The following is a 27,340-nucleotide window of genomic DNA, read 5'->3' as shown; positions in this document are numbered from 1 at the left end:
CACCCTAGACCTCCCCCACTGCAACTTGAGACCACTGCTCCTTGTTCTGTCATCTGCCACCACCGAGAACAGCTGAGCTCCATCCTCTTTGGAGCCCCCCTTCAGGTAGTTGAAGGCTATTATCAAATCTCCCCTCACTCTTCTCTTCTGCAGATTAAATAACCCCAGTTCCCTCAGCCTCTCCTCATAATCATGTGTCCCAGCCCCCTAATCATTTTCGTTGCCCTCTGCTGGACTCTCTCCAGTTTGTCCACATCCCTTCTGTAGTGTGGGGCCCAAAACTGGATGCAATACTCCAGAGGTGGCCTCACCGGTGACGAATAGAGGGGAATAATCACTTCCCTTGATCTGCTGGCAGTGCTCCTACTAATACAGCTCAGTATGCCATTGGCCTTCTTGGCAACAAGGATACACTATTGACTCATATCCAGCTTCTTGTCCATTGTAATCCCCAGGTCCTTTTCTGCAGAACTGCTGCTTAGCCAGTTGGTCTTCCAGCTTGTAGGCAGTGCATGGGTTTCTTCCTTCCTAAGTGCAGAACTCTGCACTCGTCCTTGTTGAACCACATCAGATTTCTTTTGGCCCAGTCCTCCAATTTGTCTAGGTCACTCTGGACCCTATCCCTACCCTCTATCATATCTACCTCTTCCTCCAGCTTAGTGTCATCTGCGAACTTGCTAAGGGTGCAATTAATCCATCATCCAGATAATTAATGAAGATGTTAAACAAAACCGCCCCCAGGACCGACCCCTGGGGCACTCCGCCTGCTGCCGGCTGTCAACTAGACATCGAGCCATTGATCGCTACCCATTGAGCCCAGAAGCAGCGGCACGACCCCACTCTGGCTCCTACACGTAGGGGCAGCCAAGGGGCTTGGCACTCTGCCCTCGCCCCAAGTGCCACCCCCACAGCTCCCATTGGCCGGGAACCACTGCCAATGGGAGCTGCAGGGGCGGCGTCTGCGGACGTGGCAGTGTGCAGAGCTGCCTGGCTGCACCACTGCGTAGGAGCTGGAGGGGGGACATGCCGCTGCTTCTGGGAGCTGCTTGAGGTAAGCGCTGCCTGGAGCCTGCACCCTTTACTCCCCTCCCACGCCCAACCTATATCCCCCTCCTGCCCTCTGAACCCCTTGATCCCAGCCCAGAGCACCCTCCTGCACCCCAAATCCTCATCCCCAGCCCCATTCCAGAGCCAGCACCCTCAGCCAGAGCCTGCACCCCAACCGCCTGCCCCATCCCTGAGCCCCCTCCTGCACACTGAACTCTTCATTTCTGGCCCCACCACAGAGCCCTCACCCCCTCCCACACCCCAGCCTCCAATTTCATGAGCATTCTTGGCCCGCCATACAATTTCCATACCCAGATGTGGCCCTCGGGCCAAAAAGTTTGCCCACCCCTGGATTAATAGAATGAGAGTAGGCTGACAATTTTTATGTTTCAAAGAGTTCATTACCTAGGATTTGCCTCCATCCTATGATAGGAATTAAAAAAAGATCATTTATCCCTGGAGTGGAAAACATAATTGCCCTGTTCTGTACACTCCCCTGAAACTCTGGTATGGTATCGGGGACAGGATAATGGGCAAGATGGATCATGGTCTGACCAAGTATGGGAACTCTTTTTTATATTCTTATAATTGGCCATAAACAGTAAATACCATGAAAGAATATTCTGTCTCTTCTAGTTTTGAGTCAGTTTACAAGAGTAAAACCTAAATTGAGTCTTCACATTCATTCAGTTTCAATTTTTGCAGTTTGTTTTAATGTATTGCCTTGAGTAGCCCTTGTTCAGGAAGCAACATGAAGAACCATCTTGTTTTTCATCTCTGCAGAGCCCTGAGCTCTAGCCAGGTTTTGCACAAAAGCTTAGCCATTGGTTTCTTAACATGAGACCAAACTCATTATTTTTATTGATTTACTTTTAAAATACATCCTGCTTTCAGTATAAAGTAGTAAGTTTTTCTTAAGTTAATGTCGTGGGTTCAGCAGAATCATTTTGATTGAGATCTTGGTTCGTTTTTTAGAAATGTATGGGGATGAACAGGCCAGTTTAGTAGTACTTAGTGGCCCTGCATCATGATTGTTGTCATGAACTTCTGTTAATTAGAGAGGAGAAAATTATCTTTCTCTGTGCCTGGTACTTAGAGAGGGAGCAAGTTGCTTGCTGACTACATAATTACCACAAAATTGTGTGCACTGGTTAGAATATGGGTGCCTTGTGAGCAGATTAGATACCAGGCTGTGCTTTACTGATTTTCTTTGACTTTAATGTCTCAATTGAAAGTTGCTATCTCCTACTTGGATAAATAGATGTATAATTTTCAAGTGATGTGCAGACTACTTATACAGCAAGAGTAAAAATACATTCACCAAAAAAAATCTCCCCAGCAAATCTTTCTTCTCTATTTCTATGTAAAAGATAAAATGGAGTGGTAGGATATCACTACAATTAGTCTAAATGCCAAGGTTGATTGTTCAGAGTCTGCGCTCACCAAGATTCTCAGACAGTTCTAATGTTATAATTATCTGAGGAAGTTGCAACATCTGAAAAGAGATTTGTGGAGAGACAAATGTCAGATATTTCTGGTTATCTTTTAAATTTTGTGAGAGTAGTTAATACACGTGTCTTAATCTCCTTGCTCTATGAAATTGAAGTGTAGTTTTACCTTTCTAAAAGACCCGGTAATGGTGGTACTTCCATTTCAGTGACTTCTCTGTCACATTTGCTCAGTTTATCAGCCAGCGTAAGGTTTTCTCCCTCGCAGTCACCAACCTCAGGGGACTGCAAGTGAAATTGGAGATGTTTGGTGCTTCAGACACTGGCATCAACAGTAAAAAATAACTAGAACTTAGCTGGCAATTTTTGTCAAAATAAAATACAGTTTGTTCTTGTGTAACCATGTTAGCTCTGCAGTGCTTACAGTAATAAAAATAATTTAAAAACTCATTACATTAAGTAGATAGGACGTCGAGAAATATAAGAAGCAGATATGTGCAGTAACAAGATGGAGTTTTAGTTTACATTTTGATGAAAATTGAACTTTAAATTCCCAAATGAAAATTTTACCTGTACAGCTTTTCAAAACTGTAGTAAGTAATAAAGGCATTGGATTCACAACGGTGTATTATTCGTAGGCTTTAAGACCAGGAGGGACCATTGCGATCACCTAGTTTGACCTCCAGCTTCACACAAGCCGGAGAACGTTGATCAGCTAGCGTGTCCCATTCCACGTGCAAGAGCATGGTTTTGGTTGTTTTTTTGTTTGCTTGTTACATGTCTTTCCAATGCTGGGATCTGATGACAGTGCAGCTTCTCTTTTAGACTTTAATAGACACTTCATACAAAATCAAGGATAATCTTACTTTAGACAAATTGCTAGATCTAAGGTACTTTTCTTTTTTCCTCCCCTTACAGAGCTTGGTTATGATCCATATAACCCTGAGCTTCCCAAGCCTTCAACCCAAATAGCTAATGGTGCTTTGGGTGACATTGCAGTGTCAACCCCTAGCATTCTACAGCTGGAGTTGGTCAACAAGGCCATCGAAGAGGTCAGATATGAAGTTGAGAGAGAGCAGAAAAAGTATGAGGAGTTATTGGAGACAACAAAGGAATACAGCACATCTGAGGCTTCTTCACTTATTTCCAAAACATCTGTGTCAGCTGCTGTGACAAAAACAGACTCTTTAGAATATAACCCAGGTAGCTATAATTTGAATAATAACACAGACTACAACCCTACGCCTTTGGCTGCTGCTAGCTCAAGTAAATACACCTTGGATACGTTTGACAATGCCAAATCCAAAGGTAGTTCATTGGAATACGTTCCCAAGGTCGTAGCTCAGCCTAAAAAATACAGTAGCGTTGTCCCTAACAATAAGTATGTGATTGATGACTCTAAGCCTTCTACGGACTTGGAATATGACCCTCTTTCAAATTACTCAGCAAGACTTTTGAGCAAAGCCAGCACAAAGGAGCAGAAGGGGACCAAAAGGAGAAAGGTCTCTAGTTATGGAGAATCTTATTCTCCTTCACGGAAAAAGCACTGTAATGTATCCAATAACTATGGAACGTATGCCAAATTCTCTGACTCTGAAGAGGATGTTGACTTGGAATACCAGCCAACCTCTGTTAGCCGTTTACAATCTAAAGTCAGTTCTGAAAATGAATCAAGTGATGGGTTGTCCGTCAAAGAAAAGAGCACCAAACTGGAAGACCTAAATTCCCGGGAGATGAAAGAAATGGCAGTGCAGTATGACATGGAAGATATTGAAAGTCCACGGAAAAATCTTGTCAAAGACTTGTCAGAGAAGAATACGAAATTGGCAAAGGCATCTTCTAGCAAGAATGAACAGAATGTTGAAGACAAAGACAGCAAAGAGATTGCAAAAGACAAAATGAAAAAGAAAAAAACAGATGGCAGTAAGCCCCCTTGCCACAAAGAGATGGGCAAGGAGAAAAGTAAAAACACAAAGAAAGAGAGAACAGTCAAGAAAGAAGAAAAATTGAAAATTAAAAATGGAGAAAAAAGCTGTAAAGAGAAAAGCATCAAAGCAAAACCTGATGGAAATTTGAAGAAATCTGAAAAAGAGAAATTGGAAAAAGTGGCTAAGAAAGAAAAGTCGAAGTCCACCAGCTGTGCAGCCAGCTCAGGGAAAAGCAAGAGTGAGGGGCTCTGGAAGGGAGCTAGCCCAGAGAAGCTGGAAGGTAGCACGAAGGACTCCATAGTAAAGGCAGCTGATCTGAAAAATGGCAAACAAGCCTCAAGGGATAAACACAAAGATAAAGGGGGCAAGACTTCTGCCTCTGATCGTCCAAAAAAGAAGGCAAGCCCTGCGAAAGTGGGGAACTCAAAAGGCAAGTGTAAGCCGAAACAACGGACGTTGAGCCACGTTGACCTATTTGGAGATGAGAGCGGGGAGGAGGAGAAGGTGGGCCAACCTCCGGCTACATTTCCAAACATGAGCTCAGACTCCGATGGAGATGATGGCTCCTGTGGTTTTCAGAGTGATAATGAAGGGACAAAGAGCATTCAGCGCTCCAAGCTGTCCAAGTCATCTTCATCCTCCTCATCCTCTGATGACATTGATTATTCCGTCCTGGAGAAAGATTTGGATTATGACTCTGACCCCATGGAAGAGTGCCTCAGAATTTTTAACGAATCCACGGATGTGAAAACAGAAGACAAGGGAAGGCTAGGGAAGCAGGTAATGTTCATTCTGAATACAGCACTAGTCAATCATTCCCCTGCCTCCAAATTTAGATGTTAAACCAACTGCCTTTAGTGTCATTATTCTATTTTTGTTGCCTCTCCCAAGGAGTTGGGGGGTGGGGGACAGGGTGGGGATTCCCCTACAAAGAGTTTAAATTGCTATTTCATTTATAATTTTGACCAATGCTTGAAAGTAGTTGTGGCTTGAGTGTGCTATCTATTTCCATTCCCATCCCACCAGTAGTTAATTGGGTATCGGAAGTATTATCTAGTTACTATTACTGTGTGTTTTGCTATACCAAATCAGAATTTTGGGGGATGGTTCCTCCCTGCCACATGATGGACACAGCACTGGAATCTGAGTTTTGACATCCATCAGTTTTGAAGTTTCACCCTAGCAGAACTGGCAGTTGTTTATGTCTCCAGCAAGTGTAATGACAACCCCAGCTGTCTAGCTGGATACATCAAAAGCTTAAGAGAGAATTTCCCAGCCTTTCAGAGGTAACCCAGGCCAGCATCATTGCTGATAGCCTGTGGACCCCCACTCCTTCATGCAACAGGTTCCACTGAGTGCAGCGTGACCAGAAACAGCAGGGCAACCTCTAAGGCAATAAGTTGATGGAGAAAGTAAGCTAGTATGGCTGACGCTTACTGAATTGCCTGGAGGACTGAATGAAGAAAGAGCCCTCCTTAATGGGGAAGCAACTGGCCAGGTAGGGATTGGGTGTGTAGGAAACCCAGGACCTAGACAATTCAGCCAGGTAGCCTACTTCCTCCCATAGCATTTCCTAGCCCATAACCAATATTTAGTTGGATATTGGGATATTATCTAGTTCAGGGGTTCTCAAAGTTCATTGTACCGTGACCCCCTTCTGACAACAAAAATTACTACATGACCCCAGGAGGTGGGACCAAAGCCTGAGCCCACCCGAGTCCTGCCACCTCAGGAATGGGGACAAAGCCTGAGCCCCACCACTCTGTGCAGATGGGCCAAAGTCGAAACCCAAGGGCTTCAGCCTTAGGTTGGGGGCCTGTAACCTGAGCCCTGCCACTCAGGGCTGAAGCTGTCGGGCTTCTGGTTTGGCTCCGGGCGGTGGGCCTTGGGCTTTAGCCCTGGGCCCCAGCAAGTCTAATGCCAGCCCTGGCAACCCCATTAAAACGAAGTTGCAACCCATGTTGGGGTCCGGACCCACAGTTTGAGAACCGCTGATCCAGTTGATACTTTTAAAGGGAACCTCTGAAAGCCTACATGTCTGCCATTTTAAACTCTCATAGTTCAGTTCCTGAATAAGGATTCCCATCCATCCATACATGAATAGTGTAAACTCTTAAGTGGAGGGAAGAATTACTCAGCATGATACAAAAGGTATTTGGAGGAATGGGATAAAATAAAGAAAAAGAACATTTATCTTAAAAGCTGCCTAACAGCGAGATCCCTATGGTTGTGGCATAGTCTCCAAATTAAGTGTAGAAAGCTCCATCCATGGAGACATTTAAAACTAAGTAGGGCAAAGAACTAGAAAACACGCTGTCAGTAATAATCCTTTAGTGGTCTCTGGGATGATAGGGTAGAAACAAACTAATCTTATCCTCCATCTTTTTGACATCCAAGTTAACGAGACAATGAGGAGAAACCCTCAGCTAAATGCATGTCTGGCTGTAAATGAACAGAAGCACATGATTTCATGTCAAACATAATGCTGTTAAGTTTTCTATTGGGGATCACTTCATTTTCACCATAGCAGGTGTTTCTGGAAATCAAACTGGGAATAGACTCTAGAAAAAACCTGACTTCCTTTATTCAAAGAAACCCCGAAAACCTTTATCGCCAATATTATCTCTTAGGCACATCTGACTGCAATGAAGGGTACCAAAGAGTTACATTTAGCTGAGACAGGTGTATTGTATGGGCTCACTATGTCCGGAGTAAGGCTTCATAGATGAAGTTGAGATAACTAGATGCATTCGGCATGTGTTGAACAAAGCATGATATTAAAATACAAATGCTCCTAAGCAACTGAGAAGTCACTGATTGTCATTGACTGAAACCACAACTGCTGTAAGGAGAAGAGAATTTTGCCCCATGAAAGAATGATCAGCTAATAAAGCTTCTGATTCCAGATATTACTTGCTGTAATGGCACTGATCAGAGCCTAACGTTCTCTCTTGCTGACAGGTAAAATTACATTTGCGACACTCATGTTAGAACCTTGGTGGAAGAAATTATAAAGGAGGTTTCCCTGTTACTTGATTCTGCTGGTTTAATAGTTCAGAAGAAAATAATTACTGCTTAAACACATGCGTTCTTTTTATGGTATTTAGGAAAGGGTAGGTAAGAGATGTTTAATTGTCTGTGCTTCCATTGTCAAAAGCCTCGCGCTTTAATAAGAAGGTCCCATCAATAGCAATAAACTCTACCTTGCCAATTTTAAAAGAAAAGAGTTTAACAACATGCTGAGTTGCTTATAGCAGGAAATGTTTATCATCTTCGAGCTTTCCAAATGTTGCATAGTGCAAAAATGGTGGAGTTCTTATAACTCTTCTTCCCCTGAAAAAGTACAGAAATGAGGGCTCTAATTCACTTCAATGAAACTGTGCAAATGCAGTGTTCTGGCGCAGAATGGAAATGTTCATAGGGCAACATTCTCACAGCAACTAACTGGACCTTGCAGGCACAGCATTTTATATTCCTTCATCAAGGCTTTAATTTTCCCTTTTTGGAGAAGGATTCCTTCCCTTGCACCCCATATCTATTGAAGATTAAGAGGAGAGAGTTGTTATGGAGAAATTTGTCTTTTAAGAGGGCGAGATCCCTCTGAGTAGGTGCTTATTTAGGTGTGTTCTGCTTTAAAAAATAAAATACATACACATTCTATCTATACGTAGTATGTATGTAAGATTGCACACTGAAATGACACCTATTTTCATTTCTAAAAGCAGCCTGGAGCCCCAGATCTCAGTGAGTTGTTAATTTTGAAGGTATTTATAGGGCCAGATTTTTAAAAGAGCTCAGCACTCAACAGCTCCTATTTAGGGACCTAACAGGATCATCCTGCTGGGATTATCTGCATATATCTCATCTAATCCATTCCCTACCATTGCAGGGGCCTCGGACATAGGTCTTTCCTGTTCTCTGCCTGTGGCATACAGTTTAGTCTCTCGAGGACTGAAATGCTTTGGTCTAACTCAAGTATTTGGGCTTAATATAGGGGTATCTGGGTGAAATGTAATGGCTTGTGATATGCAGGAGGTCAGACTAGATGATTTAAAGGTACCTTCTGGCCTTAAACGCTGCGGAACTCTAAGTGGTCAGATTTAAAAAAAAAAAATTGATCTCCTGTTGAGGCCCCTAAATAATTAGGAGCTGACCAATTTTGAAAACCTGGTCATAAATGTCACAATGGGAACTGCTGGGGCTGAGCGCTTTTGAAAATCTGGCCCTTGCTTAAGTGAGAACTGAGCTTTTCCTAAGATCACTTCTGTAGTTTTGTCTAAACTCAATTTCTTTGCGAATGTCAAATTTCGCTCCATTGAGAACTCTGTTAGTAGCTCTTTTGGAGCATTAAAAATAAGAATGATCAGAGCATGGATATGGCTCTAAAAAAGTTAATATGTGCAACACTTACTGTACATGCCTGTATAACTCAAATAGCTAAAGAGAATTTTGTCAACATTTCTAAACAGATTTGTTTGTTTGCTAGGAACAAGCCTGAGGTGTCAGCCCCAAAGTGGCTTTTTATCTGGCAAATCAAGTGTCTGGAAACAGGAGCTTTAATAAGCATCTTCTCTAATGCAAAGCTGTTGTTCTATTCTGGGGTTTCTGCCTTGTGAACAAAGCATCTCTGCATTTGGCACCACAGTCCCTCGATGGATTAGTCTTGTATATAGCTGCAGGGGTGCATTGTTTCTTAAATGCAGAATAGTGACACTGGAGGCTCAGTGACCTGCAGCTTTTCAAGGCCTGCTCTGTGAGAGATAATTATGTGGGACCAAGAAATTAACTCATCTAGAGTTTAATTAAATTCCTTGGTTTTAAAAACGTTGCTAACACATGGAGGTATGTAAGTGGTTGGCAGGTAAACAGCACTGCTGAAGCATTCGGTCTTTAAGGACGGCCAAGAGAGTAGTGTTGGTAATAGATTAAACCAAGGCATCCTATCGTAAGGTCCGTGAATGGGCTGCATGGGTGGGAACAGTAATACCGTTATTCATTTGCTTCACTGGTGCCTCTTATTTTGAAAGCTGGTTCTCTTTCAGTAGTTTAGCAGCTGGTAGTAGTTTGTACTCACCTGCTGTCTGGAAGTAATTTCCCTTTATGATTCCATTATCTCAGAGGGAGGCGTTCCAAACATCCCCATGGAGCAGACACTTGAGTCAATTCAATTTTGGAAGTTTGCTCTTTTGTTTTGTAGCCACTGAAAGAAGAGGCAAGTGAAGAAAAGATGGATGACGCTTTAACCACTCTATTTCCTGGCCAAAAAAGGAGGATCTCTCACCTTGCCAAGCAAGGAAACGTAAGTGTAAACCTCATTAATGAGAATACAATTTAGAGAAAGTGTTAATGAGATTTCTTTCCCATCATATGACCACAATGTACTAGGAAACCACACAGGCTGTAGGTGAAACAACCAAAACATAGGGAAGTTGACTGTGATATATTTGCAGTGGAACCCAGTTACGTGGAAGGTCTTTCTTTTCCCCACTGAATAACTTCACTCTGAAATACAGTTTGACTTCCAGTAAAGTTAATGGCAAAACTCCCATTGGCCTTCAGCAAAAACAGGTACCAGCCCTGTAACTGGAATTGCTTTCTGCATGTTGTGATGCACTAACACAGTCTAGGATTTTCATGTTCCATCAGTATAAATGTAGCTTCATTAGATCAAAGTTAACTGTACACAGGTTACCCTGGGTATTTAAGAAAGCTTATTAAGTTTGTCTTGCGAAAGCAAAAAGGTTAACATAGCATATTTGCCTGAGTTTGAAGCACTGCAAATCTGAGGGGTTGTTTTCCTTGTTTGTATTTGCTCCATTTTAACCAGCTGAGTATCTCGTTTTTCAACTTTTTTCTACACATCTGAATTTAAAGTATCTTCAGAAAACAAGAAAATAGGCCATCATCATTTTCTTTCATTCAGGTTTTTTCATTTGTTTGCCATAGTTTTTCCCTCCAGCTGCTGAAGACAGATTATTCAGTTTTATATTGCAGCAGGAGAAGAATGAAGGTTTAAGCATTGATCTAACCAGGATTTCCAAAATGAATTGTTCTTCCTTTCCACACAGTCTGGAAAAGGGTGTTTTTAACCTTTTAAGTCTTGAGGTCAGTGCAGTGCATTTTAGTTAATTACATATCTTCAGCCAGTTCGTTTGTTTGATAAGGCTCTTTTTTATAAACTAAGGAGATAAGAGATTGAAGTAAATGAGTTGGAAATTCATTAACTCAAATATTCATTGTAAATATGTACACGTTAGGCATTTATGTATCTTTAGATAAATTTTCTTAATGCAGTTTCTGACCCCAAAACACTTTTCAAAACCGTGAGGTAGCCATAGTGCAGTCACTGTCCAGGCAAACAGCAGTCTTGGTGTGCTCAGCAACGGTTTGCACCCAGACTTAGACATCGGAACCTGATCTATGAAGAGAATGTTGCCTAGGAGGTGGTATAATGCCTCTTGCTTTCATGTCATGCCATGGGATCCTTCACTTCTTCCGTTATTGTCAGAAAACATTTACTGTGTGTATGCATGAGGAGTTAGATTCACGATATTGCTACATGCATCCAAATGGTATGGTATGCGCTGTGCTCCTTGCCACTTACATCTCAGGAACTTCAGTAGAAACAGAAGAAAAAGGTGGTGTCTCTTAGTTGAGGTTTTGAGTGAAGGGACTGGTGAGCAGGTAGAAAGCCATTCACGTCCAGTTCTGTAGTAATCTAAAGTTCCCCTCTATTCTCTGTTTACTCTGACACCAGTTTCCAGTAGATACTAATTTGCTCCCTAGTTTGCAGTCTCAGCAAAAAGGCCAGATACTTAATGGGTTGTAGAGACTGCCCTCCCCTCTGAAAGACACTAGATGTGGACACCAAGAGTCAGGTATGAGGTACATCGACTGGGAAATGTGGGGAAGTTTGCACTGCTGCTCCCTCTTTGGTATTTATTTGTTCTCTTGCTAGAAGGTTTCAGTCTTCGCTGCTGTCCATTCTGGCACCTTTCCTGCATACTGAATTCCCGCATCAAAGAAAATGCATACACAGCTTTGTTGCACATGAGTATTATTTCTCAGAAGGTGTCATAAATATAAAGGGAAGGGTAAACTCCTTTAAAATCCCTCCTGGCCAGAGGAAAAATCCTCTCACCTGTAAAGGGTTAAGAAGCTAAAGGTAACCTCGCTGGCACCTGACCAAAATGACCAATGAGGAGACAAGATACTTTCAAAAGCTGGGAGGAGGGAGAGAAACAAAGGGTCTGTGTCTGTCTGTATGCTGTTTTTGCCCGGGATAGAACAGGAATGGAGTCTTAGAACTTTTAGTAAGTAATCTAGCTAGGTATGTGTTAGATTATGATTTCTTTAAATGGCTGAGAAAGGAACTGTGCTGAATAGAATGACTATTCCTGTCTGTGTGTCTTTTTTGTAACTTAAGGTTTTGCCTAGAGGGATTCTCTATGTTTGAATCTAATTACCCTGTAAGGTATCTACCATCCTGATTTTACAGAGGTGATTCCTTTACTTCTATTAAAAGTCTTGTAAGAAAACTGAATGCTTTTTCATTGTTCTCAGATCCAAGGGTTTGGGTCTGTGGTCACCTATACAAATTGGTGAGGATTTTTACCAGACCTTCCCCAGGAAGTGGGGTGCAAGGGTTGGGAGGATTTTGGGGGGAAAGACGTGTCCAAACTACGTTTCCCAGTAAACCCAGTTAAAGTTTGGTGGTGGCAGTGGAGATCCAGGGTCAAAGGATAAAATTAATTTGTACCTTGGGGAAGTTTTAACCTAGGCTGGTGAAAGTAAGCTTAGGAGGTTTTCATGCAGGTCCCCACATCTGTACCCTAGAGTTCAGAGTGGGGAAGGAACCTTGACAGAAGGGTTCTGTTCCTATGTGTGAACAGACTGCTGAATTCTAGTTGTTCCGTTCCGATGCTGTAAACTCAAGTGAATTCGGTTTTTAAACAAACTAAAACTGAAGGGAGCTGCCTGTAATGATAACTATTCTGGAAGACTAGCATGACCTCCCCTTCCATCAGCTGACACACGGAAACCTTTATAAACAAAATAAGCCTATGTACACACTACAGCTTAGGTCGGTATAATTTATGTTGCTCAGAGGTGTAAATAAGCCACCCTTCTGAGCAACGTAAGTTACAGCGATCTAAGCGCCGGTGTGGACAGCACTGTGTCGGTGGGAGAATCTCTCCTGCTGACATAGCCACTGCCGTTCGTGGGGGCTGGAATAATTAAGTCGACAGAAGAGCTCTGTCCTGTTGGCTTAGAGCGTCTGCACTAGCAGCCCTACAGCGATGCAGCTGCACTGGTGTAAGCTCCATAGAGTAGCCATAGCCTAAATCCAGGGACCTAGAGTTGTAAAAGAGCCTCTGCCCTTTTCTACTCTGAATGAAGGCCAGGGGTCTGGACTTCAGCGAGCAAACAGGTTGATTTTAGAATCCTTTATATCTGTGCAGGCAGATGTCCCGAACAAACCAGTAATCCGGCCGTACCGTCCACCAACTGCCCAGGAGGTCTGTTACCGGAGGATTCAGCTGGCACAGCAGCAGGCAGCCCAGCTGGCTGTGGCAGTCCAAAGGGCCTCTCTTGCCTTGCCAGGAGAAAAGAAAAGGATTGCTCACGTGCCAAATGTAGCGCTTTCCACAGCAGCAAAGCAGAGTAAGTCACCGCTAGCTCCATTAACCGCTGTCCTTTCACTTTCTCCCGTGAAAATGACACCGTCTCCTTAAGAATGTTTTAAAGATAATAAAAGCTCGAGGTGTTTTGCAGCGAGAATACAGGAAAACAGAAACATTCCTCCATTTGAGGTAGCATTAGCCAAGTTCAAATCTTTGTGTGCTGGGCCAGAAGTCAGGGATGTTGTGATTTTTTCCCTTTCTTTCCCTTCTCCTCCAAACTGAAAAATCCCATAGAACATGGTTCAAAAAAGAAGTTCGTGGAGGCTAGGTCCATCAATGGCTCTTCACCAGGATGGGCAGGGATGGTTCACTAGCCTCTGTTTGCCAGAAGCTGGGAATGAGCGACAGGAAATAGATCACTTGATGATTACCTGTTCTGTTCATTCCCTCTGGGGCACCTGACATTGGCCACTGTGGGAAGACAGGATACTGGGCTAGATGGACCTTTGGTCTGACCCACTGTGGCTGTTCTTATGTTCATTGTTTGTTTTCTGAAAAGTAAGAAACTCTAGGAAGTGCACACAAGTTTTATGAAATGAAACACAAAATGTATGCTGCATAATCCATGTCATAAGTGTATTTATTGCCATTGTCTTAGCAAAACAAGAATGCCGTTGTCAAATTTCCTCTCCCTTGACAAGTTAGACCTAACACACTTTTGTATCTGCCCTTAGATATAGATACATTTTTACCAATTTATTTGCTTTTTCAATATCTAGCCTATTACAAAGTTCAGGAGAATTTGAATATTCTAAAAGCATGCTGGACTCATGCTAAGCTGGCTGGATAGGGGTTCAGGTCTTCTAAAAATTGACAAAATTCTGAATGCAGCTGGTCCTGTCTACTGTGACTTTACTTCCTCAGTTTTCCATCATTTTAATACAATGACCTGAGGCACTACTGCCTTCACAAACATAGGTACAGGTAGAAATCTGGATCTTCGGTTTTAAATGCTGGAAGAGAAAGAATGAACTTATGTTCCACCAGCCGTGATTTGGCCACTTCTCCTGTTCAGGGTTTTATAGAATCATAGAATATCGGGGTTGGAAGGGACCTCAGGAGGTCATCTAGTCCAACCCCCTGCTCAAAGCAGGACCAATCCCCAACTAAATCATCCCAGCCAAGGCTTTGTCAAGTCTGACCTTAAAAACTTCCGAGGAAGGAGATTCCACCACCTCCCTAGGTAACACATTCCAGTGTTTCACCACTCTCCTAGTGAAAAAGTTTTTCCTAATATCCAACCTAAACCTCCCCCACTGCAACTTGAGACCATTACTCCTCGTTCTGTCATTGGCTATCACTGAGAACAGTCTAGATCCATCCTCTTTGGAACCCCCTTTCAGGTAGTTGAAAGCAGCTGTCAAATCCCCCCTCATTCTTCTCTTCTGCAGACTAAACAATCCCAGTTCCCTCAGTCTCTCCTCATAAGTCTTGTGTTCCAATCCCCTAATCATTTTTTTTGCCCTCCGCTGGACATTTTCCAATTTTTCCACATCCTTCTTGTAGTGTGGGGTTCAAAACTGGACACAGTACTCCAGATGAGGCCTCTCCAATGTCGAATAGAGGGGAATGATCACGTTCCTTGATCTGCTGGCAATGCCCCTACGTATACATCCCAAAATGCCATTGGCCTTCTTGGCAACAAGGGTACACTGTTGACTCATATCCAGCTTCTCGTCCACTGTAACCCCTAGGTCCTTTTCTGCAGAACTGCTGCCCAGCCATTCGGTCCCTAGTCTGTAGCGGTGCATAGGATTCTTCCGTTCTAAGTGCAGGACTCTGCACTTGTCTTTGATGAACCTCATCAGATTTCTTTTGGCCCAATCCTCTTATTTGTCTAGGGCCCTCTGTATCCTATCCCCACCCTCCAGCGTATCTACCTCTCCTCCCAGTTTGGTGTCATCTGCAAACTTGCTGAGGGTGCAATCCACATCATCCTCCAGATCATTAATGAAGATATTGAACAAAACTTGCCCGAGGACCGACCCTTGGGGCACTCCACTTGATCCCGGCTGCCAACGAGACATGGAGCCATTGATCGCTACCCGTTGAGCCCGACAATCTAGCGAACTTTCTATTCACCTTATAGTCCATTCATCCAGCCCATACTTCTTTAACTTGCTGGCAAGAATACTGTGGGAGACAGTGTCAAAAGCTTTGCTAAAGTCAAGGAACACCATGTCCACTGCTTTCCCCTCATCTACAGAGCCAGTTATCTTGTCATAGAAGGCAATTAGATTAGTCAGGCCTGACTTGCCCTTGGTGAATCCATGCTGACTGTTCCTGATCACTTTCCTCTCCTCTAAGTGCTTCAGTGGTTCAACCTATAACCTTTGTATTTGAGATCAGTAATGTTGGCAAAATAATGAAAAGGTTCTGTAACTTCTCTGAATGGCTTTTTGATTTTATTTCTATGTAGTTCCATTTTTTTTTTAATTTCTTCAAGTCAAATTTTCACTGGGGCTCTGACAGTGGTATGTAGTCTCCCAAGTCCCCCTGAAATGTCTACTTTTTAAAATGTAGTGCCTTTCTTTTGGGTCCCTCATCTGCATAAAATGTGTGTTATGTGTTAAGTTTTCATGCTCGTTGGAAATGTCAACGTACTAGTTCTAATTGCATGCTAGTGTATAGAGTTCCTCTAGACAGGGCATCTGTCAGTGTGACTCTTTCTAGAGCTAGTTAGCGAACCAAGCTTTCAAACAACTCATAACTCCACCTACTACCTTCTCTTCAACATTCAGTGACCGCTGAATCCTCCCACTAGATACTCCTCTCTCTCCAGTCACAAACGACTTTGTCCATTCCGTGTTCATATAAATACTTCAGAATGACACAAGTTCAAAAAGTAGAAAAATCTGGGTTGACTTTTTTTCTGGGTAAAAGTTTTCACAGCACTATAAGCATTACTTACCTATCCTGGGTATTGTCAGTACTACAGGTACCCTTAGCCCATGCTGACGGCAAAGAAGGTCTGGAGATTATAATCTAGAATCCTCTATTTAGGATTTTTTGGATGAGAAAAGATGTTTTAAAAATTATTGGGTTGTTTCTTGGAAACAGAAACTCTGACATCTGTATTTCCTTCTGCTTACAAAATCTGCCCTGCCATGTGTGAAAAGAGAGCCAGCCACTTCTCCATGTGTAGTGTGAAAGCAACGTCCTCTAACAGAATTTTAAAGGGGGAAAAATTGCCCCAATATATTAGTGGCAAGACGCTCTTCTTGCAGATGTGTTTTAGAAAGGCTGTTTTGGGGGAAGAGGATCTACAAGACAATCTTCTTAGTCCACTAAGGATATGAATAAACTTTGGGTTAAGAGGGATGTTGGCATATATTTTTTTCAAGACTCAAGTCACTGTACAAGTGAGACATCAGATGCAATATATTCAGCTGAACGTTGCTAACTGTATTTAAGAGAATACAGAAGGTGAAATTCGGACCCCACTGAAGTAAATGGGGTTTTGCCATTGATTTCAGTGGGGGCAGGGATTTCACCCCCAGTGTGTTCACCCTTTTGCTTTTCTGTTATCATAATATTGACTCATCCTGAGGTGGTTTCTGCTACCTAGCTTTCATGTTGCAGATGTCAGGGTATTCTGTCTCCTTCCTCTCCTGCATTTGTGGCATCATTGAGATCTTTTTGTAATGACTTTTCTGGTATCTGAGTGTCCATGGTAGTGACTGAGTCCTTAGCTTAGCCTCTCTGAGCCCTTCCCTCTTGCTGAATCATAGAAGCCATTATTTCAGGAGGGGGACAAGTACTTCCAATAGCAACCAAGAATTCTTCTTCTCAGGTGATGAATGAGTCCACCTGAGACTCTTCAGAACACCTTCTGGTGCTGTAAGGGCATATTCACTGTGATATTCTTAATTGCTCTTCCCACACCATTTGAGGACATCACATTCATGCATTCAGTAAAAGTGACTATTTTATCACATCAGGTTGTGTGGAAGAAGAAAAACCCAAGAGCATTTACACGGATCACAATGAGTAGGAGTGTGGCAGGATTTAACTTCTGCCAGTGCTCTTTGCATTGGAACCAAGACGTCTGTAATTCTGACACTCAAGTCAAAGACTAACTGTGTAGCACATTGCAGCAGAAACTTCTTCTGTCATCACTACACGGGTTGGACACATCACCTAATTTAACAGACCCACTGAGTTGTTTCTCCATTGACGTGGCAGATAAGCACAAGGAATTAAGCTTGCTACCATTCCTGAATCCCAATGTGCAGTGCAATCCTTGAGCTCTGTGTACCCAGTCTGACAAATGAAAATGTGGATGGAATTTCGGTCTAAAATTGTATTTTCTGTACCTTGTAGTCACTGTGGGTATTAAGAAAACCATTCCAGTCAGCAGCGTTACAGCCCCCAATGGCTCTGAAGCACCTGCTCTTACCCTGAAGGCCCGTACGCTAACTGGCATGACATCTAAGACCACTACTACTGCTTTACAGAAAAGAATAGCACATGCTCCCAGTCTACAGGTAAAACAAACTCTTGGCATATCAAACCCATCTCCATCGTATGTTTTCTCCCTTCATTCCACACTGGTTTGATTGTATGTAACTGTGTGCTGCAGCGGGCTCCGGGAGCAGTGAAATTCAGCTAGCTGCTGCCATGTTCTGACTGAGTTTCCCACTCTTATTGTGTTTGCCCTACCTAGGATTACATAACTGTAACATTTAGTGGGGCTGCAACGTATAAACATACAAGTCCTTGATCAAATGCTTCTCTGATCATTCGACTCAGAGTGACATTGAGGGCAGAAGTGGTTTCTGTCCTAAAAATAACCCTTTGAAAGCCACCTGGATGTATCTGCAACTGAATTCTAATGTTTAAATATACTGTAACCTTATACCAATTCTGATCTCTGATCTTGTGGCTGTACCCTGTTTTTATCGTCTGTGTAGATTTGTAGCTGTTTGGGGCACGGACCTTGTCATCCTGTGTGTTTGAAAAGTGCCACTCTGTTGTTGGGCGAAAAGGGTGCATTTCCATCTTGTTAACTCACTGGAGTGAGGTCTACATAGAAATGCTTTGGTGTTTTTTTTTTTTTTTTGTTTGTTTTTTTTTAGTTTTACATAAGGTGTGGATTTAAACTGGTCTAGTTATACCAGTATAGCCCTCGTTGTGGACACTCTTTTATACCAGAATAAAAGTGGCTTTTTTCAGTTTAGCTCAGGCTGTGTCTACTCTGCCACTTTCAGCGCTAACATTTTAGACATTCAGAGGTGTGAAAAAACACACCCCTGAGCAACTAAAGTTTTAGTGCTGAAAAGCGCCAGTATAGACAGCGCTATATTGCTGAGAGCTCCTCGTTCAGGGTGGTTATTTTTTGATCGCTGGGAGAGCTCCCCCCTGGCGATAAAGCGTAATTCCACTGCCCATGTCACAGCGCTGTGTAGACATACCCTCAGACTCTTCCCAAGTGACACAAACTAAATTGGGAAAAGGCATGTTGAATGCGTGTCCACACAGGAAGTTATACCTGTATAACTACATTCGTTGTAAGTTACACCTTCGGTTATGTTGGAAAAACTTTCCTATGTAGATAAGGCTGTCTCTTAACTAGCAATATGAGTGATTTTCAGTGGTGTTAAGTTAACTTCATTGAACAAACATGACTGACAGAAGCACCCTTTCTGCCTGTCAAGACAGGGCCAATGGCACTACATAAAACAAACTCTCATCCTCATTGGAGCAATTGTTGCTGCAGGTCCCTTTCACACCCCCAGTCTCTCCTGGTGCACCTTGGTCTTAACTTGCAGCATGTGGGCTATTATGTTCCTGGGTTTATGTTGGGTGGCTTTGTGATGTGGGCATACAGTTTGTAGGAAGAGACTAAAAGCATATCCCTTGTGATATAAGCTGGCATTTAGAGTATGTCTACACAGCAGTCATTGGGTGTGATTGCAGCACATGTAGGCATACCCAAGCTAGCTTTGATCTAGCTAGCTCGAACAACAATAGCAGGGAAGCAATGGCCGCACAGACTAGCTGCTTGCAGGATCCTGGGCGGGGTTGTACCCAGGCAGCTAGGCTGTGCCTCTACTCATGCTGCTGTGACTTCTCTGTTGTTGTTCAAGATAATTAGCTCACAACTGGCTTGGGTATGTCTGCCGGTGCTTCAGTCACACCTCTGACTGCAGTGCAGACAGACCTTCTTAGGAAAACAGCAGTGGTTGGTTGTATCCTAGTCAAATACAAAGAGTATTTGTAGTCCGTATTCCAAGACAAAAATCATTAGGGCAGAGAAAGTGCATATCAGTTACTTCAGGGTAAAAGTCCTTACAAGCACTTTGTAGTTGGCACACACAAAAATGTACAAAGTCAGGAAATTCAGTAGCGTAATTAAACTTACAAGAACCCCAAATTGCGAGTATGGAAATTCAGTTAGGTTGCCAAACTATCTTACCTCAGCCCCTTAGCGTGTTGCCAGCCTCCCATTTTCCCTTCTTTGCAGGTGGAGTATCGGAAATGTGCACCACAGACCATTGGTTTTATGTTTGGTTTCATACAATCATGTCTCCGATACGAAGTGTGATGCTTTGTCACCACACTAACCTTGACTCTTTTAATGTAAGTGCTACAATTTTAATGGTCTGGGAAGCTTTTCTATGTAGACATGCTAGCTTTGTGTCTAACGCCACTGAGGCTACTTGGCTGCCTTGTGGAATCTTAAGGCCCGATTCCACTTGGCTGTAACAAAACACCCTAAAAATGTCAATTCCTCTTTATATTAAAAATACCGTGGGGGAGTTGAGCAGTTGCAAATGTTATTTTTGCGACTGCAAATGACACACATTGTACCGGGGTTTGAGAAGGTTTTCAGAAAGGAAGTCACAGCACTATTAATAACACCTGGGAAACATGAGAGACCCAAAGCAATTTGTTTTTTCAAGCCCTGCACAACCTTTCATTCCTTTCTTTTTCTCTTTAGAGCGCTAGCTTAAAGAGGCCCGTTATTCCCACTGAGTTTGGTGCCAAAGTCCCAACCAACATTCGCCAAAGGTATCTCAATCTCTTCATTGACGAGTGCCTGAAGTTCTGCTCTTCCTCACAGGAAGCGTTTGACAAGGTCGGTGTTGGCATTCGCTTTTAAGTATGAAATGTGGAGTGGGGGACTTTTTTCTGTTTGTCATGATCATTTTGGGTTTTGTTTTCTAGCTGTGCTTCAGCCAATGTTACTTATTCAGGAGTGAAGTAGGTGAAAAATACATGTGATCCTTAGAAAAATGGCAAAGATTACAATTCCAGTGGAATTTCACCTTGCTCTCCGCTGGGATATCCATGCATGGTCCCAGGGAAATCTCTTCCAGGTTCCTGAACGAGACTTTGAAACAACCAGAGTTAGACTCTAGAAAATCCTTCCCAAGTTTTATTCTGAACCCAGAGTATGCTGGTAAAGGCCTTCTGGAGATTGTCAGTCTGTACAGACATGCATATGGTGCAGACATGATCTGTAAAGCTCATAATTCGTGTTACCTCTCTATTGAGTCTCGGTGCCTTGATTTTAAGGAGCCTCACAGTAACCTGCTAACGGATCATTAGTATTTCCTAAGGCAGATTTGAGAAAAGCATGTGCTTTACTTTCGGAAACCCTGACCACTGAAGTCAGTTGGGTAAATTCAAAATAACATATGCCACACGTGTCTGGTGCACGACAAACTCTGAGGGTTTTTCTTGTGACATCTCCCCTTTCCCACTCCCAGTAGGATATGTTCCTATTGCAACCAGGGGATGGTTCTGAGGGTGAGTGGGTTCTTATCAGCCATTCTGGATAACCTCCCTTTTTGCCTGCTTCAGACCTCTGTGCTTTCATGTTGCTGCAGGAGGACTAGTGATCAATTTTTACTAAGACAGCATCCAGGACTGTGTTATGAATCTAGCTGTCCATGTCTAGAGTTCAAATGCATCCCCTCCATGACCTGCTGTTAACACTGTTGCCCCACAAGACCATTTCTGAACTAGTGTCTCTTGTCTCGTGTCTTGGCACATTGCTGCTGAAACCCTTTGTTGGTGCCAGTTGTATGGACAATCACTGTATTATCACAAGAGGGCGCTGTGTTCAAGAAGAATCACACTCTCTCACACAACTAAAATCGAATGCGATAAAAGAGCAGGTGGTAACAAACTACATTATTTGCAGGCTCTGTCAGAGGAGAAGGTGGCTTATGAACGCAGTACCAGCCGGAACATCTACCTGAACGTGGCAGTGAATACGTTAAAGAAGCTAAGAAGTCTAGTGCCCAATTCCCCGCCTTGTGTAAACAGTACGTACTGCACTGTGGATTTTCAAATCCAAAACCATGATGGGATTAGAGGCAGTGGAGTGAAACGCATTAAAAAGACAGAGCCATTTTTCAGATACATTAGGATTGAAAGGCAAGCAACTCGAGTTAACTTTATAGCCTTGCAAGCTTTAATAGACCTCCTCAAGAGGAAAATCCTGCAATGCTTTGCTGGCTGTCTATACCTAAATGGAGATAATGCCACAAGGATGGGGTTTTTTTAGCACAAGTTCCTTAAAATGAGAAATCCTGCTAATGGAGTAACTTTCACATGGTGCCTTCAAAGTGTGAGACTCATCCATCACCGCAGAAATCTGTAACACACATTAAGCTTCAAGAGAGAAAAGAAGAGGGTTAAGACATTTCATTATTGACTCTCGAGAGGGTACATTAAACAATCAATTTGTGCTTTTCTTGTGAAAAAAAATGTCTGATCTCAGCCCCCTCCCTTCACTTCTCTTCTCCCCCCTCCTCTGCCCCCTCCCCCACACACATTCCTTTCACAGCCATTAGTCAGCCAGACTGAACTTTGGGAGGCTGTCCTTTTGGAACGCTGCCAGTTAATGATTAGTAAAAAGCACCTGTGAACCATTATCTAATGTGTTGCACATATTCCCAAGCAATGAGGTTCTTTTTTAAGATAGGTGAAAGGTTCAGGTCTTGTCTACACTACAGGGGAAATTCGATCTAAGCTACGCAATTTGAGTTGCGTGAATAGCGTAACTCAGATCAACGTCATTTAGATCTACTTACCGCGGGGTCCACACTACGCAATGTTGACAGGAGACGCTCTCCCATCGACTCCCCCTACTCTTCTCGGTCTGGTGGAGTACGGGAGTCGATGGGAGAGTGATCTGTGGTCGATCTATCGATCACCGCTCGTGGATCCCTGGGTAAGTGTAGACAAGCCCTCAGTGTGGAAGCCTGGTCAGCAGGGACTTGGTGTTGGAGCTGCAAGCTGTGGCGTGGGATGTGTCTTGGGCCTCTTGATGGGGCTTGGCGATGCCGTTTGTCAGTAAAGGAGGTGCGGGGTGTCTTTGGCAGAAATGCTGGAGAGATGAATTCTTCCCCCCCTCCCTGCTCAGGAGCTTTTCCAGGAAACAGCCTTGCTTTCCTAGCTACACAGCTGCTGTAGTGGGTTCTCTTCTCCGCATTGCCCACTTTTACTCACTGCTTCTTTTCGCCAAATGGGAATGCTGTGCAGCAGAAGAGGCCATGGTTCCCATGGCTGAAACAAAGCCTGCAGCATGGCCGCAATGTCCCCGGAATGCGAACCAGATTGTGCTCTCCTATCGCACAGGATTGAGTGGTATAGAGCAGCGAGTGTGCGGCTGCCGGGATTATACTATAGAATTGTACAGACATCCTGGCTGCCCCTGGGAAAACCACAGGAGACTGACAGTACAGGCAGCAGGTTTCCTGTGACAGATACTCCAACCAACCGGCCAGCCCTGAAAGCACCAAACAAATTCTAGCTCCTGAAGTAGAGAGAAATTCCAAGAGAGTAAATCGAACCATCCTTTTTCCAGCTACCCAGCCTGTCAGTACCCAAGCTTCCCACTGTGTGTCATGCCCCAAACCCCCGGAATGAAGATTCTTCTGTCGAAAGGTGGCAGCTGTGGATTTGATCCTTTATTGTTCCTGTTTCTCTTCTCCCCTCTCACGGCAGAGACCAGTAACAGGAAAGTGGTGTCCCACGAAGCTGTGCTAGGAGGAAAACTCGCAGCTAAGACGAGCTTTACGCTAAACCAGTCAGGGAACTTGCGGGCGGAGGACTTGACAGGTAAGTCCCTTTTTCTCTAGCTCCATATCTTGCAAGTCAGAGGTGTGAGTATCACAGAGCTGGAATAGGGGAGGGCGGCATCTTGCTGATCCATGAGGCAACGTGATCATCGTCGGGTCAAAGCTTTGCATGTTATCACTTACTGAACGGTGCAAAACCTATACTGGGTGCTGAAGTCTATATAAGAGCTGCAGGCTCATTCACTCCAGTGGCATGTTTGGCATCCACCCCAGCCCTTGAGGAAAAAGGAGTTGACCTCTGGCTGATGTGCACTCAAGCTGCCCTCCCTCTTCTGGGCCGCACCTTTGTGGCGAGTTCATTGATCCTGCCCATATGGCTTTGATTTTAACATTAACGGGCGGTCAGAAAACTCGTCTGATGTGTTTGGATTTGCAGATGCCTTTTGGATGCTCCATATCACTGACTTGCCATTTTCAGCACTGGGGGTTGCTTTTGCCTTCCTGCCCCAGAAGGTGTGCTTTGCGTGTGGTTATTTTGGGTCCGTCACCGTAAGGGGAGATTGTCTGTGTTCAGTGTTAATATGTCTCCATATGTTCTGTAGGGACTCTCTTTCCAGTGGTTTGTCAACATTGTACTAAAAGATTCAATTGTATGCAAAGGATTGTGCCACCGGCATTATCGTTGTTGGGTCGCATTGGCTGTGCGCAGAGATGTGCAGTAGACAGGCTGTTGGGGAGATCAGAGAAGAGCCACAAAAACTACTAAGGGGCTGGAGGGATTGACATAAGAGGAAAGCTTAAATGGATCTGTGTAGCTCAGGTAAGCAACAGAGTGTCCTTGTTGCCAAGAAGGCTAACAGCATACTGGGCTGCATTAGCAGGAGCATTGCCAGCACGTCGAGGGATGTGATTATTCCCCTCTATTCGGCACTGGTGAGGCCACATCTGGAGTATTGCGTCCAGTTTTGGGCCCCACACTACAGAAGGGATGTGGACAAATTGGAGAGAGTCCAGCAGAGGGCAACAAAAATGATCAGGGGGCTGGGGCACATGACTTATGAGGAGAGGCTGAGGGAACTGGGATTATTTAGTCTGCAGAAGAGAAGAGTGAGGGGAGATTTGATAGCAGCCTTCAACTACCTGAAAGGGGGTTCCAAAGAGACTGGAGCTCAGCTGTTCTCAGTGGTGGCAGATGACAGAACAAGGAGCAGTGGTCTCAAGTTGCAGTGGGGGAGGTCTAGGTTGGCTATTAGGAAACACTATTTCACTAGGAGGGTGGTGAAGCACTGGAATGGGTTACCTAGGGAGGTGGTAGAATCTCCATCCTTCGAGGTTTTTAAGGCCTGGCTTGACAAAGCCCTGGCTGGGGTGACTAATTGTGGTTGGTCCTGCTTTGAGCAGGGGGTTGGACTAGATGACCTCCTGAGGTCTCTTCCAACCATAATGCTTCTATGATTCTATGAACATCAAAAGGAAACCCACCAGTCTTCAAGTCTGTGAAGAGTATGAACACAAAGCCTAGAGGGGAGTTACTGAGTGTGGTACAAGGAATTATAACTAGGCATAATGGAATGAAATTAACAAAAAGAAAACCTAAGCTGAATATAAGGGAAAAAATCCTGAGAGCAAGATCTTAGATGGCTGTGGGTAGTCTCCCAAGGGATGTGGCAGAAGGCATGTTGCTTGGCACACTTAACCATATAATGGTGAAAACATTTTAAAAATTGAAATAATGTATCAAGCTCCCAAGTGTACACTCTAGCCCAGGGGTGGGCAAACTTTTTGGCTTGAGGGCCACATTGGGGTTCCAAAACTGTATGGAGGGCCGAGTAGGGAAGACTGTGCCTCCCCAAACCCTAACCCTATCCGCCCCCTCCCACTTCCCACCCCCTGACTGCCCCACTCAGAACCCCCGACCCATCCAACCCCCCCTACTCCTTGTCCCCTGACCGCCCCCTCCTGGGACCCCCTGCCCCAACTGCCCCCCCAGGACCCCACCCCCTATCCAATCCCCCTCTCTAAAGCCCCTTTCAGAATGCGGCCCTGGGAACATGGGCGGAGGACTCAGGAGGAGCAGAGGCAGCCGGAGAGAAGCGGCGGTTCCCCTTCAAAGTGCCGCTTCTCTCTGGCCGGCTGTGCGGCTGACCGGTACTCCTCCTGAGTCCTCCGTCTGCATTCGCCGCGCTCCCGCCACCTGCACTGCCTGCCTGCTCCCTGAGCCTTCAGGTGAGCCTCCTTTCCTGCTCTCCCCTGGCCCCGCAGTGCAGCCCCCTTCTGCGCTGGTGACGTGGTACCCTGAGGCTGCCGGGGAGGGGGAACAGCATGGGAGGGGCCGGGGGCTAGCCTCCCCAGCCAGGAGCTCCGGGGCCAGGCAGGACGGTCCCGCGGGCCGTAGTTTGCCCACCTCTGCTCTAGCCACTGAGATGTTCTGGAGTCTGACCCTTCAGAGGAATTCCATTTTGGAATGCCTTAACAGTTCTGAGTCAAAGTTTTGAGACATAGGTGCCTAAAATTAGTTGCCGAACAACTCTACAAATCAGGTCATGTCTGTATGTGCCCTGTGTTGCCTTGGAGTCTATTTTCCTTGACTTAGATTTGCTTAAATACTGAACAGAAGATGTAGAAGCAAGTTTGAGACAATGGGACTCTCTGTGTGAGATGTGATGAGTAGCACGGCTGCTGCATAGAAGATGATTGGTATTCCTGCTGCTTCCGTGTTGCGACATCAGCATTTCCTTTGGTACGTAGGAGCTGCTTTGTACAGAAGACTGAAGGAGTATCTCCTGACGGAAGAGCAGATGAAGGAAAATGGTTACCCAATGCCACATCCAGAGAAAGCCGGCCGTGCTGTCGTTTTCACTGTGGAAGAGAAGAAAACAACTGACTGTAAGCTCCGCTAGCGATTGTGGCCAGCAAGGCTTGTTAGCCAAAGTACCACCTGTACGCCCCATGCTGCCCGCAGCCACCCTCGCAGGTGCAGCCTGAGGTCACTGCAGATCCCAGCATGTGGTCATTCACTTCCATCAGGATAGAGCTTTGTATGCTGGGACCCAGTGTTTTTGCAGGCTGCCCCTTCATACTGAAGATGAGGCTGGCTGCAAATGACTATCTTTCTGATGAACCAGAGGTTCCTAAGGTTTCATGGCCTCGAGAACTATTTTCACTACAGGGCATATGTCTTTTGGCCTCACCGCAGCCTCCTATGCCATGTATGGTGGTTCTAGCTGCTGTCAGCGGCAAGAATCTTTTGGTATCCCTTCCTAAGCCAGCTGACTCCCACGTCCGCAGAGGAAATGGCCAGGATTGCAGTCACTTGTTCCCTGCTGTGTCGTGGAGCACGACTGGGTTATAAACCTCAACAACAACAAAAAAAAAAAAAGTGTTAGCTCCTCAGAGGTGCGCGTATGTAGGTGTCTGATTCAACATCCAGCTTTGGCTGGTGTTCTGTCAATCCTCAGGGCAGCAAAGGCTCTGTGCTTTTGGCAACAAGTATCTAGACCTCCGCATTAGGGTGGAGCGCGTTGTAATTGAGTTCCCACTTGTCCTTCCTCTCCTCCCGCAGGTCCCCTGAACTGCCTATCTACTTCACGCTCTCCAGAAATAGTGAGCGTCTCTGCTTGGAATTCTCACTATCCCAGGGCTAGCAGGCCGTCCCTGAGGAAGGCAAATGACAAAATTGTTTCACAAAGAGCCTTTCATGGAGCTGCCTAAGGGGTTTCCATGCGGGCACTAAAAACTAAGTTCATGTCCAAGGGAATTGAGGGAGACCTAGGACTGAAGCTCCCATGAACTGCTATGGTGGTTTAATAAACAGCAGGAGGTGCCTGATTGGGTCCCCAATAACACTGCAGCATGATTTAGAATAGTGCCAATTCTGTCACTTGGGGGTGCCACTACACATAATTTTAAAGGCCCTTTAATAAGCAGTGGATCTGATTTTCTGAAAAATGGTGTTCATTCAGAGGAATTAAACTTCCTCTTTTTAAACTAAGAGGAGACCAGAGTCCTATAGATTGAGTAAAATGTCAGGCCAAAGTGAAAAATATAAATGCATTATCAGAATTTATAAGTGCAAAAAAGGGAATTGAGGTATCTTGTTCAGTGGAGTCAGTCATTTGGTTATGGAGGGATAGCTGGCTAAAGCGTGTTAAGCGTTCATCCATTTAACACCTTGCATCCACTTTTGTGCTGTGAAT

The 27,340-nt window shown here is 44.4% G+C and overlaps 1 protein-coding gene across 8 annotated transcripts in view; it reads left to right on the top strand.

Moving 5' to 3' along the window:
* Positions 1 to 27,340, top strand: part of REXO1 (RNA exonuclease 1 homolog) — a 74,707-nt gene that overhangs the window by 23,735 nt on the left and 23,632 nt on the right. For 5 of the 8 annotated variants that reach the window (XR_005223402.2, XR_005223401.2, XM_037886098.2 and 2 more), the window contains exons 2-9: positions 3,414 to 5,203; positions 9,621 to 9,722; positions 12,886 to 13,087; positions 17,431 to 17,594; positions 20,051 to 20,188; positions 21,260 to 21,383; positions 23,071 to 23,184; positions 25,893 to 26,030. Coding sequence is in view for 6 of the 8 variants with exons in the window: in XM_037886098.2 (XP_037742026.1) it covers positions 3,414 to 5,203; positions 9,621 to 9,722; positions 12,886 to 13,087; positions 17,431 to 17,594; positions 20,051 to 20,188; positions 21,260 to 21,383; positions 23,071 to 23,184; positions 25,893 to 26,030 (2,772 nt within the window). In the remaining 2 variants the exon portion in view is untranslated. Of the gene's footprint in view, positions 1 to 3,413; positions 5,204 to 9,620; positions 9,723 to 12,885; positions 13,088 to 17,430; positions 17,595 to 20,050; positions 20,189 to 21,259; positions 21,384 to 23,070; positions 23,185 to 23,746; positions 24,035 to 25,892; positions 26,031 to 27,340 lie in introns of those variants that run through there. The other 3 variants (XM_037886103.2, XM_037886100.2, XM_037886102.2) reach the window with 3 other exon arrangements.

This window comes from Chelonia mydas, chromosome 25, assembly GCF_015237465.2.
Source record: "Chelonia mydas isolate rCheMyd1 chromosome 25, rCheMyd1.pri.v2, whole genome shotgun sequence".
NCBI classification, from domain to species: domain Eukaryota; kingdom Metazoa; phylum Chordata; order Testudines; family Cheloniidae; genus Chelonia; species Chelonia mydas.
The sequence above is the reverse complement of the archived record's forward strand: the minus strand, read 5'-3'. Positions and strand labels throughout refer to the sequence as shown.